We start from the raw sequence: 19,910 nt of genomic DNA, 5'->3' as shown, positions 1-19,910 counted from the left end.
ACAGCACAATTCTTCAGCACAACAGCCGGGATGTAATCGGGGCCCACAGCCTTGGCTGTATCCAGTGTACTTCTTGAAATCACATGAGAACACCGAATTGGCTAAAGACTGATGTCCGAGATAACAGCATAAGAAATAGGAGCAGGAGTAGACCATACGGCCCCTTCAGCCTGCTCTGCTATTCAATATGATCATGGCTGATCTTCTGCCTCAAATCCACTTTTACCCTAACTCCCCATATTCCTTGATTCCCTGAGATCTGTCTCACAGGCTTGAACATACTCAATGATGAAGCATCAACAATCCTATGGGTAGACAATTCCAAAACTTCACAACCTTCTGAGTGAAGAAATTTCTTCACATCTCAATCCTAAATGATCGACCCCTTGTCCCAAGACTGTGCCTGAGATGGTGGGGTCCTCAGAACATAGCAACATAGGAAATAGGAGCAGGAGTAGAGGCCTTTTGGCCTGTCAAGCCTGCTTCGCCATTCAAACAGATCATGGCTCATCACCTACCTCTGTTATTTTTCCCCACTATCCCCATATCCCTTGATGTAATTAGTATTCAGAAATGTATTGATCTCTGTCTTGAACATGCTCAATGATTGAGCTTCCACAGCCCTCTGAGGTAGAGAATTCCACAGATTCACCACCCTCTGAGTAAAGAAATTCCTCCTCATCTCAGTCTTAAATAACCTGCTCCTTATTCTGAGACTGTGTCCCCTGGTTCTAGACTCACCAGCCAGCCAAAAGATCCTATCCACATCTATCCTGTCACACCCTGTAAGAATTTTGTAAGTTTCAATGAGATCACCTCTCATTCTTCAAATAGAATAGGAAGTTGAGAGGGACCATCCATTTAGCCTTGTCTTTTGCGTTCACCTGCTGGGCTCCCCTATCATTGATCGTGACCTTCTCCTCCAGTTATTTGTTCAATTGTCCACCACCATTCACAATTGGACGTGGCAGGTCTGCAAAGCTTTTATCTGATCCCTATGTTGTGGAGTAGCTTAGTTCTGTCTACAGCATGCTGCATCCGCTGTGCATCATGTACGTAGTCCTGCTTTGTAGCTTCACCGGGTTGGCACCTCATTTTTAGGTACACCTGGTGCTGCTGTTCACATGCTCTTCTGAGGCATGATGGACAAAAGGCCTTCTTCTGTGCTGTACCATTCTGGGTTCTTGATTGAACCAGAGCTTGTTCCCTAGCTTGACATTAATGGTAGAGTGAGGGATAGGCCCTCTTTACACAGAGTTGTGAGGCGGTGGAATTTGCTTCCAGGGCTAGTGATTGGATAGCTGGATGAAGCCAAACGTTTAGAAGGAACATTTAATATGGAAACAGGGTAAATAAATGTGATTAGACCTGCTGCTCACCTGGAGGGTAAATTCCAACACAGACTGATAAGTTGAATAGCCAGTTTACTTGAGACATCAAATACACAATCATATTAATAATTTATTATATTAAAACACTTACTGTAAGGGTGATGCCGGAAGTGTGCTGTGCTTTTGAATCTTAGGCTTAGCAGCAACAGGTAGTGGTTTAGCCAAAACCTGAGCTCCTTTTGGCAGTATGTCTGGTTTGTATAGTTTAGGTTTGACCTGTTCAGTTTGGGATGGAATTGGTGACAATGTGGGTTTGTTCGATAGCAATGGAGGAGGTCCTGCACTAGATCCTTTGTTCAAAGGCACTGGAGGGTGGCCCACACTAGATCCTTTGTTCAAAGGCACTGGAGGGTGGCCCACACTAGATCCTTTGGGCAGAGGCATTGGAGGAGATTCAGCACTACATCCTTTGTTCATGGGAACTGGAGAAAATCCAGTGCTAGGTCCTTTGTTCATATGCATTGGAGATCCAGCATTAGACCCTTTTTTCATAGGCACTTGAGGAGGTCCAGCACTAGATTCTTTGTTCACAGGCACTGGAGGAAGTCTAGCACTAGATCCTTTGTTCATGGGCAGCGGAGGCAATCCAGCACTCGATCCTTTGTTCATAGGCACAGAAGGAGATGCAACATCGAGTGATGTCCTTTTTCCAGTTGGCTGTTGTAAGTGCTTATTTAACTCCATTGCAAAGTTATTTCTCACTTTGACATCAGTGTCTGTGGTTTCTGTAAGTCTCATATGTAGCTCCTTTTCACAAAAAGTGGGTTTTAAATGTACAGGAGGGAGGTTTGGGCAGCCTGGTGATGCATTGGGAGATGAACATCTGAACAGTGCACTATTTTCAGTTTTTGAAGGGCGTCGGGGAGGCAAACGGTCCTGTAGTGAACTTGGTAAATTCTCTTTTTTAATAGCCAACCCAAGTGACGTGCGTCTTTGATTGGGAGGTGGCAGAGGAGGGAGCGGTTTCTTACTGCTTCTTCCTGAATGGCTTGGAGACGAATTCAATATAGGGCAAAAATCTAAACACATTGGAAAGAGAAAAAGAATATTCAATTCACTGATACAGTAACTAAAATGCCTACTGAATTACTACAGAAGCAATTTGCAAATATGTAACGGAAGATGTCTATAATCCTTTTCACTGACTCCTGTAAATTAAGAAATTAAGAAATTAACTGGTTCAATGCATTCTACAACCATTTAGCACTTCTGATTGTTGGGAATATCTGTGTTTGTTGAATCAAGGGACGTTAGCATCCTGTGTTACCATTTAGACTGTCCCAACATTATGCCTTATGACAACCTTATTATTCTTTATTACCCACACAGTGACCATACTTCAAAAAACAAACAGTTCACTGCATGTTGCATTTTGGGATATTTTTGAGATATATGAAAGATTGCACCTTTCACCACCTCAGCACGTTCCAAAGTGATTTACAACAAATGAAGTGTTGTAATGTAGGAAACGCTAAAGTCAATCTACACACAGCAAGCTCCCACAATGTGATCATGACCAGCTAATTTGTTTTAGTGACGATGGCTGAGGGATAACTATCGGCCAGGGCACAGGGGAAAATTCCTGTGATGCTCTTCTTCAAAATAGAGCCAAGGGATCTTTTACATCTATTTGAGGGGGCAGCCAATACCTCGGTTTAATATCTCACCTGAAAGACAGCACCTCTGACAGTGCAACACTCCCTCAGTACTGTACTGAAGTGTCAGCCAAGATCACATGCTTACGTTTTGGGAGCAGGACTTGAACCCATAACGTTCTGACTTAAGAACCGAGAGTGCCACCACTGAGCCATAGCTGAAACTTTAAGGTGTCAATATAAATGCAAATCTAACTTACTTATGGTTGTTATTGTTTACTGTAAACTTTGGGAAAAGCCAGGAAATTCTGCATTGTGATCACACCGGTTCATTCAACAAAATTACCACTGGAGAATTTTACCCACTCCACCTTGAATTATTTAACATTGCAGTGGAACAGAACATAACACATAGAACATAACATGTCATCAGTGGTGCAATTATCTCCAAAGTATCCCAAGACTATGTACAACAATGAAAGGTTGACCAAATTGGGCCTATACACTCTGGCGTTTAGAAGAATGAGAGGAGATTTCATTGAAACTTATAAGATGCTGAGCGGTTGTTTCCTATGGCTGCAGAGTCTCAGAATAAGGGGCTGATTACTTAAGACTGAGATAAGGAGGAATTTCTTCTCTCGGAAGGTTGTGAATCTTTAGAATTCTGGATCTCAGAGGGCTGTGGATGCTCAGTTATTGAGTAAGTTCAAGGCTGAGATTGATAGATTTTTGGACACTAATGGAATAGAACCATAGAATCATAGAAAAATTAAAGCAGAGAAGGAGGCCATTCAGCCCGTTGTGTCCGTGCCGGCCGAAAAAACTAGCCGCCCAATCTAATCCCCCCTTCCAGCACCTGGTCCATAGCCTTGCCGTTTACAGCACTTCTTTTAAAAGAATTGAGGGTTTCTGCCTCCACCATTATTCCTGGCAGTGAATTCCAGACACCCACCACCATCTGGGTGAAAAAGATTTTCCTCATGTCTCCTCTAATCCTCTACCAATCACCTTAAATCTGTGCCCCTTGGTAATTGACCTCTCCTCTAGGGGAAACAGGCCCTTCCTGTCTACTCTACCTAGGCCCCTCATAATTTTGTACCCCTCAATTAAGTCACCCCCAGCCTCCTCTGTTCTAAGGAAAACAACCCTCACCTATCCGATCTTTCTTCATAGCTGCAACTTTCAAACCTTGAAAACTTCTTGTAAATCTCCTCTGTACTCTCTCCAGAGCAATTATCTCCTTCCTGTAATGTGGTGACCAGAACTGTACGCAATACTCCAGCTGTTCCCAAAACAGCGTTTTATAAAGTTTTATACAGTTCCAGCATTCCAGGAATCAAGGGGATCGGGTAGGAAAGTGGAACAGAGGTCAAAGATCAGCTCAAGGGGCATATGGCCTACTCCTGCTCCTATTTCTTTTGGGCTTGTGGCCTTTTCTCTGCCTCATTAACCTATCATAAAACAGTATTCAGTAAAATGGTTCGAATGGTTCAGTACCTTCTGATTCTGGGCTTACGTGGAGTCCATCTGGTCTCAGGTACTCATCCTCATCGTCATCATCATCATCATCATCTGCATAATCTGAAAAAGACAATTAAAGGCTGTAAATACATAAAGGAGAAGACATTGGGGTACGGATTCCTTTGGGTACTTTGTACATGTGAAGACTTGCTCTGCTTAGTATCTTTCAACATTGCTAGAAATACTCAATAGAGAATATATTCAAACCTATTTACAATCTTGCTATATGTAGTGACCAAGGATCTCACCCCCCCCCCCCCCCCCTCCTTACACTACATCAACACGATTGTACCCACTGTATGTTCTGTACAAGAGAGGAGGTAGAGTTAATGGATCTGCTAACATTTATATCTACACCAGCACAGGCTCAATTAAATTATTGTAACTTCTGGAGTAACTAATGAATGGAGAGCATGTGAGGAACACAATGAATGACCGCATGAAGGGAAAGTGAATGAGTGAAGAGACACTTCTGCCTCAGATGACTCCATTCTCTTTACCTCCCAGATCTTTGCTGCTCTGCACCCCCTCACAGAGCTATGTTCCCAGGTTCTCATCTCCCAACCCTCCATCCAGTCAGGGATTTATACTTAATTAGTCACAGTGACAAGTGACTTTTTGATGCAAAAACACAACTTTTGAATTGAAGGAACTTTTAGTTATAACCCGAGATTTGGAAGTGCAATTCCTTATCAAGTTCTGTGCATCTCCCTCCCACGTTTATTTTGCTCTGTTCTCTTGAAGGCACAATGGAGGCCATTTCAGAAAATTGTTCATGTACCTCCAACAGGCATATTGGAAAGCGTAACCAAAGAACAATGCAAGTTTATTTTCCCTCTGACACAGCAGTAGTGTTCTCAATTCTGATTGAACATTTTCTGGGAGATTTCACCATATGACTTCCAACTGCTCCCACGAACTCACCTCTGGTCCCCTAATGTATCCATCCTCAAGGCACACTGCCTTCCCACGTCAATTGGAAAACAGACTCTTTGTTACCTTATTGATTGGATGATTCTTGACTGGTAATCAGCCTTCTACTCCCCCATCCCCAGCTGCAATACTTTATAACAAAAGTATTTAAAGAAATTTTTTTTTAAACATACAATTTATTTAAAGCCCCTGTGATTTTTCTCTGGAGTTGCTCACAGCAGTGTTCTGGAGACTAGTCTTCAATTCCTAGAGACGCCAGGACAATCCTGGAAGGCTGGCAACACAACCAGCGAGTCTTGGGGAATATACGAGCCTAGAATTTGTGGCTGTAATGACTGCATAACTGTTAGCACTCACTGTCATTACTGTGTAGAAATGACAGCAACTATTGACGTCCACACAAGCGCAATTAAACATAGAAATCCAAAGGTTGCTGTTAGTGATACCCTGTTTCTCTATGTCCAACATACGGCCCATGGGCCAGGAACTGGCCTGCCAAAGGTTCCCATCTGGCCCGTGGATGTATTTAACAGATGAGAAATTTTCCATCGTCTTCTTCATTCAGATCGGCTTTTTTAAAAATCGCACTGTCAGTTTCACAGCTGACAGGTGATAACATCGGGAACGGTGGTTTCCAAACTCCCTCCAAACACAGAGAGGGGGCAGAACAACGCAGAGAGGGGGCAGAACAACGCAGAGAGGGGGGAAAATAACAGAGAGGGGAGGGGAACGCAGACCAGGGTGAGGAATGCAGAGTGGGGGGTGGGATGGGGGGGGGGGGGGACACGGAGCGGGGGGGGTGGGGGGGGGACGGGACACCGAGCTGGGGGGGAACACCGAGCGGGGAGGGGGGGGAGAACACGGAGCAAAGGGGGGAACACAGAGGGCGGCAACATGGAGCAGGAGGGGCAACAGAGAGTGGGAGGGAGGGAGAGAGAGAGTGATCAAGACCACCCCAGACAGATGGACAGCTATCCGGCATACTCCACATCACAACAGGACATGTGCTGGCAGACATTGACGATTTGTGCAAGCAAAACAATGCCAGATATCTCACTGTATCAATGTCCAACATAGTGATGAGAATATAAGTCAATAAATTAATTTTCTCATTTAAAGCTTCTTCACAAAAATGCACATTTGTTGTTGTTTTGTTTAATAGCAAGATTAATTTTTAATGCCTTTATCCTTCCAAAATTCTGTCGGACCTCTTTGTAAAACAAAAATTGTAATGTGGCCTCCACGTGAAAAGGTTGGCCAACCCTGCTCTATAGGGTGCACTGTAGCAATCTTCACAGATGGAATCATTAGAACGCATTGATTGGTCATGAACTTCAATTTATACAATATTCTTGCTGTAAAAAAACAATGAAATTGTTAAGCCTTGATCAGCCAGGAGTACTAATAGTGTACTAAATCATAGATACCGCTAAACAAATTCTCTGGCCCTGTAAAACTAATTTTACATGTGTTGTGTCTTATTGACTCAGAATAACATTTAAAAATTGCTGATCTTAAAAAATAAAATATATATTTTAAAACTTTTTTTTCCAGATATGTATTTCTCCCATAGCCCCATGAGTATGTCCCAATCTTTATTTCACTTTCTGTACAGTGATTTAAAGGCGATTTATATTCCCTGCTTTTTACTTCCTCCTTTGCTGTCTGTGACAATGTTTCAATCTGATTGGCTGATCACCCTTTCTGCTTCCTGCCCTCTGTTCCCAGACATTACAGCTTCCCTGCAGATGGCACCAAATTAAAACTGATCACAGAATCACAGAATAATACAGTGCAGAAGATGCCCTTCGGCCCATCGAGTCTGCACTGATGCATTAAAGACACCTGACCTGTCTACCTAATCCCATTTGCCAGCACTTGGCCCAAAGCCTTGAATGTTATGACGTGCCAAGTGCTCATCCAGGTACTTTTTAAAGGATGTGAGGCAACCCGCCTCTACCACCCTCCCAGGCAGTGCATTCCAGACCGTCACCACCCTCTGGGTAAAAAAGTTCTTCCTCAAATCCCCCTTAAACCTCCTGCCCCTCACCTTAAATTTGTGTCCCCTCGGAAATGACCCTTCAACGAAGGGAAACAGCTGCTCCCTATCCACCCTGTCCATGCCCCTCATAATCTTGTACACCCCAATCAGGTCACCCCTCAGTCTTCTCTGCTCCAGCGAAAACAACCCAAGCCTATCCAACCTCTCTTCATAGCTTAAATGTTCCACCCCAGGCAACATCCTGATGAATCGCCTCTGCACCCCCTCCAGCGCACTCACATCCTTCCGATAATGTGGCGACCAGAATTGCATACAGTACACCAGCTGTGACCTTACCAAAATTCTACACAACTCCAACATGACCTCCCTGCTTTTGTAATCTATGCCCCGATTGATAAAGGCAAGTTTTTTTTTTATTATTCATTCATGGGATGTGGGCGTCGTTGGCCAGGCCAGCATTTATTGCCCATCCCTAATCGCCCTTGAGAAGGTGGTGGTGAACTGCCTTCTTGAACCGCTGCAGTCCATGTGGGGTAGGTACACCCACAGTGCTGTTAGGCAGGAAGTTCCAGGATTTTGACCCAGCGACAGTGAAGGAACGGCGAAACAGTTCCAAGTCAGGATGGTGTGTGACTTGGAGGGGAACTTGCAGGTGATGGTGTTCCCATATATTTGCTGCCCTTGTCCTTCTAGTTGGTAGAGGTCGCGGGTTTGGAAGGTGCTGTCTAAGGAGCCTTCGTGCATTGCTGCAATGCATCTTGTAGATGGTACACACTGCTGCCACTGTGCGTCGGTGATGGAGGGAGTGAATGTTTGTAGATGGGGTGCCAATCAAGTGGGCTGCTTTGTCCTGGATGGTGTCGAGCTTCTTGAGTGTTGTTGGAGCTGCGCCCATCCAGGCAAGTGGAGAGTATTCCATCACACTCCTGACTTGTGCCTTGTAGATGGTGGACAGGCTTTGGGGAGTCAGGAGGTGAGTTACTCGCCACAGGATTCCTAGCCTCTGACCTGCTCTTGTAGCCACGGTATTTATATGGCTACTCCAGTTCATTTTCTGGTCAATGGTAGCCCCTAGGATGTTGATAGTGGGGGATTCAGCGATGGTAATGCCGTTGAATGTCAAGGGGAGATGGTTAGATTTTCTCTTGTTGGAGATGGTCTTTGCCTGGCACTTGTGTGGCGCGAATGTTACTTGCCACTTATCAGCCCAAGCCTGGATATTGTCCAAGTCTTGCTGCATTTCTACACGGACTGCTTCAGTATCTGAGGAGTCACGAATGGTGCTGAACATTGTGCAATCATCAGCGAACATCCCCACTTCTGACCTTATGATTGAAGGAAGGTCATTGATGAAGCAGCTGAAGATGGTTGGGCCGAGGACACTACCCTGAGGAACTCCTCCAGTGATGTCCTGGAGCTCAGATGATTGACCTCCAACAACCACAACCATCTTCCTTTGTGCTAGGTATGACACCAGCCAGTGGAGGGTTTTCCCCCTGATTCCCATTGACCTCTGTTTTGCTAGGGCTCCTTGATGCCATACTCGGTCAAATGCTGCCTTGATGTCAAGGGCACTCACTCTCACCTCTTGAGTTCAGCTCTTTTGTCCATGTCTGAACCAAGGCTGTAATGAGGTCAGGAGCTGAGTGGCCCTGGCGGAACCCAAACTGAGCGTCACTGAGCAGGTAATTGCTAAGCAAGTGCCACTTGATGGCACTGATGATGACACCTTCCATCACTTTACTGATGATTGAGAGTAGGCTGATGGAGCAGTAGTTGGCCGGGTTGGACTTGTCCTGCATTTTGTGGACAGGACATACCTGGGCAGTTTTCCACATTGCAGTGTAGATGCCAGTGTTGTAGCTGTACTGGAACAGCTTGGCTAGGGGCGCGGCAAGTTCTGGAGCACAGGTCTTCAGTACTATTGCCGGAATATTGTCAGGGCCCATAGCTTTTGCAGTATCCATTGCCTTCAGTCGTTTCTTGATATCACGCGGAGTGAATCGAATTGGCTGAAGTTTGGCATCTGTGATGCTGGGGACTTCAGGAGGAGGCCGAGATGGATCATCAACTCGGCACTATTGGCTGAAGATTGTTGCAAATGCTTCAGCCTTATCTTTCGCACTGATGTGCTGGGCTCCCCCATCATTGAGGATGGGGATATTTGTGGAGCCACCTCCTCCAGTTAGTTGTTTAATTGTCTACCACCATTCACGGCTGCATGTGGCAGGACTGCAGAGCTTAGATCTGATCCGTCGGTTATGGGATCGCTTAGCTTTGTCTATCGCATGCTGCTTACGCAGTTTGGCATGCAAGTAGTCCTGGGTTGTAGCTTCACCAGGTTGACAACTCATTTTGAGGTATGCCTGGTGCTGCTCCTGGTATGCCCTCCTGTACTCTTCATTGAACTAGGGTTGGTGTCCTGGCTTGGTGGTAATGGTAGAGTGGGGGATATGCCGGGCCATGAGGTTACAGATTGTGGTTGAGTACAATTCGGCTGCTGCTGATGGCCCACAGCGCCTCATGGATGCCCAGTTTTGCATTGCTAGATCTGTTCGAAATCTATCCCATTTAGCACAGTGATAATGCCACACAACACGATGGACGGTATCCTCAATGTGAAGGCGGGGCTTCGTCTCCACAAGGACTGTGCGGTGGTCATTCCTACCAATACTGTCATGGACAGAAGCATCTGCGGCAGGCAGATTGGTGAGGACAAGGTCAAGTATGTTCTTCCCTCGTGTTGGTTCCCCCACCACCTGCTGCAGACCCAGTCTAACAGCTATGTCCTTTCGGACTCGGCCAGCTCGGTCAGTAGTGGTGCTACCGAGCCACTCTTGGTGATGGACATTGAGGTCCCCCACCCAGAGTACATTTTGTGCCCTTGCCACTCTCAGTGCTTCCTCCAAGTGGTGTTCAACATGGAGGAGTACTGAGTGAACAGCTGAGGGAGGGCGGTAGGTGGTAATCAGTAGGAGGTTACCTTGCCCATGTTTGACCTGATGCCATGAGACTTCATGGGGTCCAGAGTCGATGTTGAGGACTCCCGGGGCAACTCCCTCCCTACTGTATACCACTGTGCCCAGTGGGACAGGACATACCCGGGGATGGTGATGGCAGTGTCTGGGACATTGTAAGGTATGATTCCGTGAGTATGACAACGTCAGGCTGTTGCTTGACTAGTCTGTGGGACAGCTCTCCCAACTTTGGCACAAGTCCCCAGATGTTAGTAAGGAGGACTTTGCAGGATCGACAGGGCTGGGTTTGCAGTTGTCGTTTCCGGTGCCTAGGTCGATGCCAGGTGGTCCGTCCAGTTTCATTCCTTTTTACTGACTTTGTAGCAGTTAGGTACAACTGAGTGGCTTGCTAGGCCATTTCAGAGGGCATGTAACAGTTAACCACATTGCTGTGGGTCTGGAGTCACATGTAGGCCAGACCAGGTAAGGATAGCTGATTTCCTTCCCTGAAGGACATTAGTGAACCAGATGGGTTTTTACAACAATTGACAATGGTTTCATGGCCATCATTAGACTAGCTTTTTTAAATTCCAGATTTATTAATTAAATTCAAATTCCACCTTCTGCTGTGGTGGGATTTGAACCCATGTCCCCAGAGAAATACCCTGGGTCTCTGGGTTACTACTCCAGTGATAATACCACTACGCCACCGCCTACCCTTATGCCTTTTTCACCACCCTATTAACCTGCCCTTCTGCCTTCAGAGATCTATGGACAAACACGCCAAGGTCCCTTTGTTCCTCGGAACTTCCCAGTGTCAGGCCATTCATTGAATACTTCCGTGTCACATTACTCCTTCCAAAGTATATCACCTCACACTTTTCAGGGTTAAATTCCATCTGCCACTTTTCTGCCCATTTGGCCATCCCGTCTATATCTTCCTGTCACCCAAGACACTCAACCTCATTGTTAACCACTCAGCCAATCTTTGTGTCATCCGCGAACTTAACTGATCCTACCCCCAACATAGTCATCTGTGTCGTTTATATAAATGACAAACAATAGGGGACCCAGCACAGATCCCTGTGGTATGCCATTGGACACTGGCTTCCAGTCATTAAAACATGATGTTGGAAATGGGAAAAATCTCGAGAGCCTGCTAAATCTTTGTGGGCATCTTTCTTGAAAGCCAACAGCTAGTGCCACTCCATCGCTGCTGACCACAAAATCTGGGATATTTCATGTGGCAGATTCAGGGGAAAATACTGGATGTAACAGGTCTTGATAGTTCACACTCAGCTGTTTCGGTGGATTACCCTGCTTAACCACGCTACTTTGCATCAAGATGGAGATCTAGAGATACGCTGAAAACATCTGAGGGCCACAGAAGATCATCATTCTGTCAGCAGATGCATGAAAAAGTGCATTACTGTTGGCACTGGCCTTGTGGATTTTGGTTCATATATTTGACAGCATGAGAGTCGCACATTATTGGCGCCAGCACCAGCCTATTGAAGTAAGAGCTCCCATCATTACCCAGAATACAGGATTCCAGTAAATATAGCAGAAAAGCAAAAAGCAAACTCCCTACCTCCAGATTCTGATTCTCCTGACGTGTATTTTATCTGCACCGGGCGCTCTACTGAGCCATAAAACTTCTCAGTATCAGAGTAGTCACTGAAAGGAAGAACATACAAAAAGATTTGCTAAAATCCACACTGTTGGATCCAGCACCGCTGGGGTTGCCTCATCACGAGTTCTCTTTAATGTTGGAGATTCACAGTGCCACTTTGATGAAGGATCTGCACCTCAAACCTGAACCTATCTTTTTTAGTTTCAAGTGTTGGCAGGCCTGCTGTGTATTAACTGTAGGTATTATACTGTCAGAAAAATAGCAATTAGCAACCTGGATAATTAATGGGTAACTAGAATCTGAACATTGTTAGTTTTACATCATTCGTTAATGATCATTTAACTCTCATTTATTTCACGGAATCATGCAGCGTAGAGGAGGCCATTTGGCCCATCATACTTGTGCCAGTTCTTTGAGCTATCCAATTAGACCCAGTCCTCTACTCTTTCCTCATAGACCTGCAAGTTTCTCCTTTTCAAGTATTTATATACTTGAAAGTATTGAAAGTATATTTGAAAGTTAGAATTGAATCTGCTTCCTCAGGCAGCAGATTCCACATCGTAACAACTCACTGCATAAGAGGTCCTTCCTATACTGTGGTGTCCAGAATTGGATACAATATTCTAGCTCAGGCCTAACCAGTGATTAGAAAAGGTTTACCAAAGCTTTCCTGCTTTTGTACTCTATGCCTCTGTTTATAAGGACAAGGATCCTGTATTTTTTTTTTAAATAGAGCCTTATAAACTTGTCTGGCCATCTTCAAAGATTTATGTACGTGAATCTGCATCTTCTATTCCCGTGCGCACATTACAATGTACCATTTCATTTATACTGCCTGTTCATTTTTATTTCCAAAAGCACTGGATTCACCTACCAAGGAAGATAATGAGCTCATTTTCTTCCTTGGAATTAAAGAGTAATCACATAATTTAGACTGCAGGTTTCCTGTGTAAATTCCACTCAATGTGCATGCACTTGTGCAAATGAGGCATCAACTGTATCATTACCCCAGAACTCCTAGCAATAAAAAGATGTACATACATGATGGGAGAAGGACTAGGAGACACAGATTTTGTGCAAGAGATGCAGGGGATGCGAGGAAGAACTTTTTTTTTTTTATACAGTGAGTGGTAATGACCTGGAACTCGTTGCATATGAGAGTGGTGAAAGTGGAGACAATCAATGATTTCAAAAGGAAATTGGATGGACACTTGAAGGAAATAAACTTGCAGGTCTACGGAGGTAGAGCGGTAGAATGGGTCAGACTGGATTGCTCTACGGGGAGCTAGTATAGACTCAATGGGCCAAATGGCCTCCTTCTGTGTTGTTTTGACTCTGACAGAGCTCTCAATATCTGAGTAGAAGTAGTGAAATTTATAATCTAGAAAGTGTAAGAATGGGATGAAATATCCATGTGGGATATTAGTAAAATTGATGGAATGGGACAAAGCTAATTTTTTTCTCTATTCAAACAAAGGAGTCAACCCTTTAAAAAAGCAGGTTATGCCTCTTAGCGATAGCACAGTTTTGTGACGGGTACGTCGTGCCTCACAAACCTTATTGAGATTTTCGAGAAGGTGACCAAACAGGTGGATGTGGTGTATATGGATTTCAGTAAGGCATTTGATAAGGTTCCCCATGGTAAGCTATTGCAGAAAATACGAAAGTATGGGGTTGAAGGTGATTTAGAGCTTTGGATCAGAAATTGGCTGGCTGAAAGAAGACAGAGGGTGGTGGTTGATGGCAAATGTTCATCCTGGAGTTTAGTTACTAGTGGTGTACCGCAAGGATCTGTTTTGGGGCCACTGCTGTTTGTCATTTTTATAAATGACCTGGAAGAGGGTGTAGAAGGGTGGGTTAGTAAATTTGCGGATGACACTAAGGTCGGTGGAATTGTGGATAGTGCCGAAGGATGTTGTAGGGTACAGAGGGACATAGATAGGCTGCAGAGCTGGGCTGAGAGATGGCAAATGGAGTTTAATGCGGAAAAGTGCGAGGTGATTCACTTTGGAAGGAGTAACAGGAATGCAGAGTACTGGGCTAATGGGAAGATTCTTGGTAGTGTAGATGAACAGAGAGATCTTGGTGTCCAGGTGCATAAATCCCTGAAGGTTGCTACCCAGGTTAATAGGGCTGTTAAGAAGGCATATGGTGTGTTAGCTTTTATTAGTAGGGGGATCGAGTTTCGGAGCCACGAGGTCATGCTGCAGCTGTACAAAACTCTGGTGAGACCGCACCTGGAGTATTGCGTGCAGTTCTGGTCACCGCATTATAGGAAGGATGTGGAAGCTATGGAAAGGGTGCAGAGGAGATTTACTAGGATGTTGCCTGGTATGGAGGGAAGGTCTTACGAGGAAAGGCTGAGGGACTTGAGGTTGTTTTCGTTGGAGAGAAGGAGGAGGAGAGGTGACTTAATAGAGACATATAAAATAATCAGAGGGTTAGATAGGGTGGATAGTGAGAGTCATTTTCCTCGGATGTTGATGGCAAACACGAGGGGACATAGCTTTAAGTTGAGGGGTGATAGATATAGGACAGATGTCAGAGGTAGTTTCTTTACTCAGAGAGTAGTAGGGGCGTGGAACGCCCTGCCTGCAACAGTAGTAGACTCGCCAACTTTAAGGGCATTTAAGTGGTTATTGGATAGACATATGGATGAAAATGGAATAGTGTAGGTCAGATGGTTTCACAGGTCGGTGCAACATCGAGGGCCGAAGGGCCTGTACTGCGCTGTAATGTTCTAATTCTAATTCTCTGTTATGTTGTGAGCAAACTACGTGCATTTTAGCTAATGCTTTTCCTACAGTACAACAGTGACTACCCTTCAAAACTGTGAATGTGTTGATACATTAATTGTTAAAATTTTAAATCCCAACTTCAACCCGAGAGGTGCATTCATTTGTAAATACAGAGAGATTAAAATAGGTCACTTTTTAAAATTCAAAATGATTGAGTCTCAGTCTAAATAAGCATGAATTGCCAATCTGATGTTACAGGAAACTCCTTTCTGCCATGAGAAGCACTTTTGCCTGTGAGGAGACGCAGTGAGAAGAGACAGTTGCCCGAGTGAGAGATATTGCCAGAGTGAAGCTGAAATTTGGTACACATGGGAATTCTGTGCAGAGGGGGAAAGAAGGGCTCCTCTTCCTATCTTTTTTAGTCTCCAGCAGTTGGTGAGGCTTCTTCCTTTGACTCCAAGATTGGTTGATGAGTGTTTTATTATATATCTTTCAAAACTCAGGTAATTTCAGAAATTGTAAGGTTTTCATTTGGTAATACTAGTTAAACTTAGTAGATTGGTAAACAGTGAGAGAGTTAATTAAGAAAGTGATTAAGTAATTAAGCTGAATTAACTTATAGCATAAGTAACAATGCCAGGACAGGTGTTATGTCAGCTGTGGTATGTGGTAGCTCCTGGATGCCAAGGCGATCGAGGGCAAACTCGTCCTCAGAAAATGTAAGCAGCTGGAGGAATTCCAGATCAGGATTATTGATTTGGAAGCCAAACTGCAAACACTGTGCAACCTAAGGGAGGGGGAGAAATACCTGGACATTTTGTTCCAGAAGACGGTCACACCTCTTAGAACAGGGTCATCTGTTTTGGTCAGCAGTGAAGGACAGGAGGATGTGACCATGAGTGAGGCAGGTAAAGGGACCGAGCAGACAGTAGTGGAAGAGACTCATATTTTGCAATTGTCAAACAGGTTTGAGGTGCTCTCAACCTGTGTGGATGAAAGTGAGGTCTGCAAGGTGGATGAGCAGACTGGCCATGGCACTGTGGTACAGGAAGCCATTCAAGTGATGGGAGCAAAAAGGAATGTAGTGGTAGTAGGGGATAGAATAGTGAGGGGGATTGACACTGTTCTGTGCAGCCAACAGCCCGAGTCCAGAGGCTGTGTTGCCTACCCTGTGCCAGGGTTCAGGACATCAGCTCAGAGCTGGGCAGGAACTTGGAGTGGGAGAGGGAGAATTCAGTTGTCATGGTCCATGTAGGTACCAATGACATAGGTAGGACTAGGAAAGAGGTTCTGCTTAGACAGTATGAGAAGTTAAGCAACAAATTGAAGAGCAGAACCTCAAGGTAATAATCTCTGGATTATTACCTGCGCCACATGCCAATTGGCAGAGGGCACATAAGATTTGCGAAATGAATACATGGCTCAAAGACTGGTGTGGGAGAAGTAGGTTTCAGTTCGTGGGGCACTGGCACCAGCACTGGGTAAAGTGGGAGCTGTACCGTTGGATGGTCTGCACCTGAATTGTGCTGGGACCAGTGTTCGAGCAAACAGTATAACTAGGGAAGTAGAGAGGGCTTTAAACTAAACAAGTGGGGTGAGGGATCAAGCCTGGGTAGACATTGCAAACGAAGGGGTAGAGTCAAGGTAGGAGAGCAGAATAGTAATATGGAAAATGAAGGTCAGAGAATGGCAGGAAGGGACAAAGAGAAAAAAACCTAATAACACACCAACAGTCAAGACTAGATGTTATAAAGATAACAAAAATACAAAACTAAAGGCTCTGTATCTGAATGCACATAGCATTCATGACAAAGTAGATGAACTGACAGCGTACATTGAAGTAAATAAATCTGATCTGATAACCATTACAGAGACATGGCTGCAGGATGACAAGGATTGGGTCCTGAATATTGAGGAGTATATAATATTCAAGAAGAATAGTAAGCTAGATAAAGGTGGAGAGGTAGCACTGTTAATCAAGGATGGCATTGGTGCAATAGTTAGAGATGACCTCGGTTCAAGAGATCAGGATGTAGAATTGGTTTGGGCGGAGATGAGGAATAGTAGAGGAAAGAAGTCACTAGTGGGAGTGTTCTACAGGCCCCCTAACAGTAACCATAATGTAGGACGAAGTATACAAGAAGAAATATTGGGTGCTTGTGATAAAGGGATAAAGGCAGTAATAAGGGGTGATTTTAATCTACATATAAACTGGAAAGATCATAAATAACGGCAGAGAATGACTTAAAGGTTAATCAGGAGAAAGAAATTAGAATATATGAGAGAAAGCTAGCTCGAAATGTAAAAACAGATATCAAGAGTTTCTACGGGTATTTGAAAAGGAAAAGAGTAAGTAAAGTGAGTGTTGGTCCTCTAGAGAGTGAGAATGGGGAGTTAATATTAGATAATAGGAAATGGTGGATCAAGTGAACAAATATTTTGCTTCTGTCTTCGCCATAGAGGATCCAAAAAGCATTCTAGTAATAGCTGCACATCAGGATGTGGAAGGAAGAGAGGAACTTGGTGAAATTACAATCACCAGGGAAACTGCACTGACCAAACTGATGGAGCTGCGGGCTGACAAGTCCCAGGTCTGATGGACTTCATCCTAGGTGGCTAATGAGGTAGTAGATGCGTTGGTGTTAATTTTTCAAAATTGGGAAATTCTGGAGAGGTTCCATCAGACTGGAAAATAGCAAATATAACCCCTCTATTCAAGAAAGGGGTGAGGCAGAAAACAGGTAACTATAGGCCAGTTAGCTTGACACCTGTCATGGGGAACGTGTTAGAATTGATAATTGAGGAGGCTGTAACTAGGCACTTAGAAAAACTCAAGGTAATCGTGAATAGTCAGCATGGCTTTGTGAAAGGGAAATCATGTTTAACCAATTTATTGGAGTTCTTTGAAGGAGTAACATGTGCTGTGGATAAAGGGGAGCCCGTTGACGTTCTGTACTTGGATTTCCAGAAGGCATGTGACAAGGTGCCACATAAAAGGTTATTGCACAAAGTAGGAGCTCATGGTGTGGGGGGGGGGGGGGGGATAACATATTAGCTTGGATAGAAGATTGGCTGGCTGACAGAGAACAGAGAGTATGCATAAATGCGTCCTTTTCTGATTGGCAGGATGTGACGAGTGGAATCCGCAGGGGTCGTTGCTGGGGCCTCCACTTTTTACAATTTATATTAATGACTTAGATGAGGGGAGTGATGGCATGGTAGCTAAATTTTCAGATGACTCAAAGATAGGTAGGAAAGTATGTTGTGAAGAGGACATAAGGAGGTTGCAGACCGATATAGATGGTTTGAGAGAGTGGGCAAAAATCTGGCAGATGGAGTATAATGTGGGAAAATGTAAAGTTGTTCACTTTGTCAGGAAGAAAAGCCCACAGAGAATGAGGGCAATTAAGATGTGGACAACTGAGCCTGGTGCACAATGAAAATTCACTCATGACATGGAATCAGTGAAAGAGAACACTGGGCAAGAGATTCTTCAAACTTTAAGGTTTGCTCTGGTGAGAACGGCATGGGAGGGAGGGGATGGCATTGGAGGGGGGGTGGCATCGGAAGATTGGGATTGGGTGGCATGGGAAGGAATGGAATGAGATGGGGGGTGGAATGGGAAGGATGGAATGGCATGGGATGGCAAGGGAGGGAGGGGTGGCGTGGGATAGGAGGATGGTGTAGGAGGGGAATGGATGCAATGATGGAATTGATTAAGTATACTAATTTGACCACAAATGTTTTGTGGGTCTTCTAGTTAAAAAATATTTGTATCTGTAGAAAATGAACTTTTGTGTAGTTGAAATATTTTCACTGTAACCCAGTACCTCAGATTTCCTTGGGAGTCTGCTTTCTCATGATAACGATCAATTTCTTTTCGCAAGCTCATCATCCACTCCTGAAAGGAATAGTAATAAAGAACGGTCAGACCAGATTACATGGCATCTGTTCAGCACCAATTAACCATGGAAGGCATGGGAAGAGGGAGCAATCAAGGCTCCCAAGCCTTCTTGATCCCGGTCATCCAATTGGCACACTGCATACAACATGCGTTGTTTTAACTCTTAAAATTCTGGTACTGAATAGTCGTTACATCATTTTAGAATGAAACCTTGAGGCTGTGACCTCCTATCCAGCTCTTCTTCCATACTACACTTCCAGTCCAAACAAAGAGGCACTTTAGAGGAGCAACACAAAGCAAAATTTGACACCGAGCCACACAAGGAGATATTAGGACAGATAACTAACAGCTTAGTCAAATGGTGGCTTTTAAGGAGCATCTTAAAGGAGGAAAGAGAAGTAGAGAAGTTTAAGGACAAAATTCCAGAGCTTAGGCCTTTGGCAGCTGAAGGCTAGGCTGTCATTGCTGGAGTAATTAAAATCGAGCATGTTAAAGAGGCCAGGATTAGATGAGCAGAGATATATTGGGGATTGTACAGCTGGAGGAGAATAGAGAGGTAGCGAGAAGCAAGTCTAGAGGGATTTGAAAACAAGAATGAGGATTTTAAAATCGAGTCATTTCTTAACCAAGAGGAAATGTAGGTCAGCGAGCACAGGCATAATAGGTGAACGGAACTTGGTGCAAGTTAAGATACAGGCAGCAGAGTTTTGGATAACCTCAAGTTTACAGAGGGTAGAATGTGAGGTACCATCCAGGACTTTGTAGAAATAGCAAAGTCTAGAGGTATCAAAGGTATGGATGAAGGTTTCAGCAGCAGATGAGCCGAGACGGCAGCGAAGTGAAGTGATATTATGGAGGTGGAAATAGACGGTCTCAGTGATGGAGTGGATATCTAGTTGGAGCACCAACGTTGGGAACAGACGGGTTCAGCCTCAGATAGTTTGTTAGGGTGAGGTGTGGATTCAGTGGCTTGGTAACAGAGGGCTGCATTTCACATTCCCACTGCTGAAACTGAACGTAAATAATGGCGGTCCACCCAGGTGGACCGCACGTCGTGGAGCCACCACACATTGCAGAGCCACCGCGACATTAAACATGGTGGCTCATTTACATGGCTGGAATGGACTGCCCCCCGCCCCGATGATGTGGCTGACAGTCCGTTCCCGGCAGTAGCGTCAGCAGTCTCTGCGTAGGCACTGACGCCATTTTTAAAGGGCTTCAAGCCCTAACATTCAA

At 44.6% G+C, this 19,910-nt stretch overlaps 1 protein-coding gene across 2 annotated transcripts in view; it reads right to left on the bottom strand.

Moving 5' to 3' along the window:
• sh3bp2 (SH3-domain binding protein 2) overlaps window positions 1-19,910 on the bottom strand; it is a 170,172-nt gene that overhangs the window by 36,616 nt on the left and 113,646 nt on the right. For both annotated transcript variants that reach the window (XM_068029233.1, XM_068029234.1), the window contains 4 exons: window positions 18,601-18,671; window positions 11,991-12,076; window positions 4,484-4,567; window positions 1,483-2,410 (listed from right to left, as the gene is read on the bottom strand). In XM_068029233.1, coding sequence (XP_067885334.1) covers window positions 1,483-2,410; window positions 4,484-4,567; window positions 11,991-12,076; window positions 18,601-18,671 — 1,169 coding nt within the window. The remainder of the gene's footprint in view (window positions 1-1,482; window positions 2,411-4,483; window positions 4,568-11,990; window positions 12,077-18,600; window positions 18,672-19,910) is intronic.

The sequence above is a fragment of the Heterodontus francisci genome, chromosome 4 (assembly GCF_036365525.1).
Source record: "Heterodontus francisci isolate sHetFra1 chromosome 4, sHetFra1.hap1, whole genome shotgun sequence".
Classification (NCBI taxonomy): Eukaryota; Metazoa; Chordata; class Chondrichthyes; order Heterodontiformes; family Heterodontidae; genus Heterodontus; species Heterodontus francisci.
The sequence above is the reverse complement of the archived record's forward strand: the minus strand, read 5'-3'. Positions and strand labels throughout refer to the sequence as shown.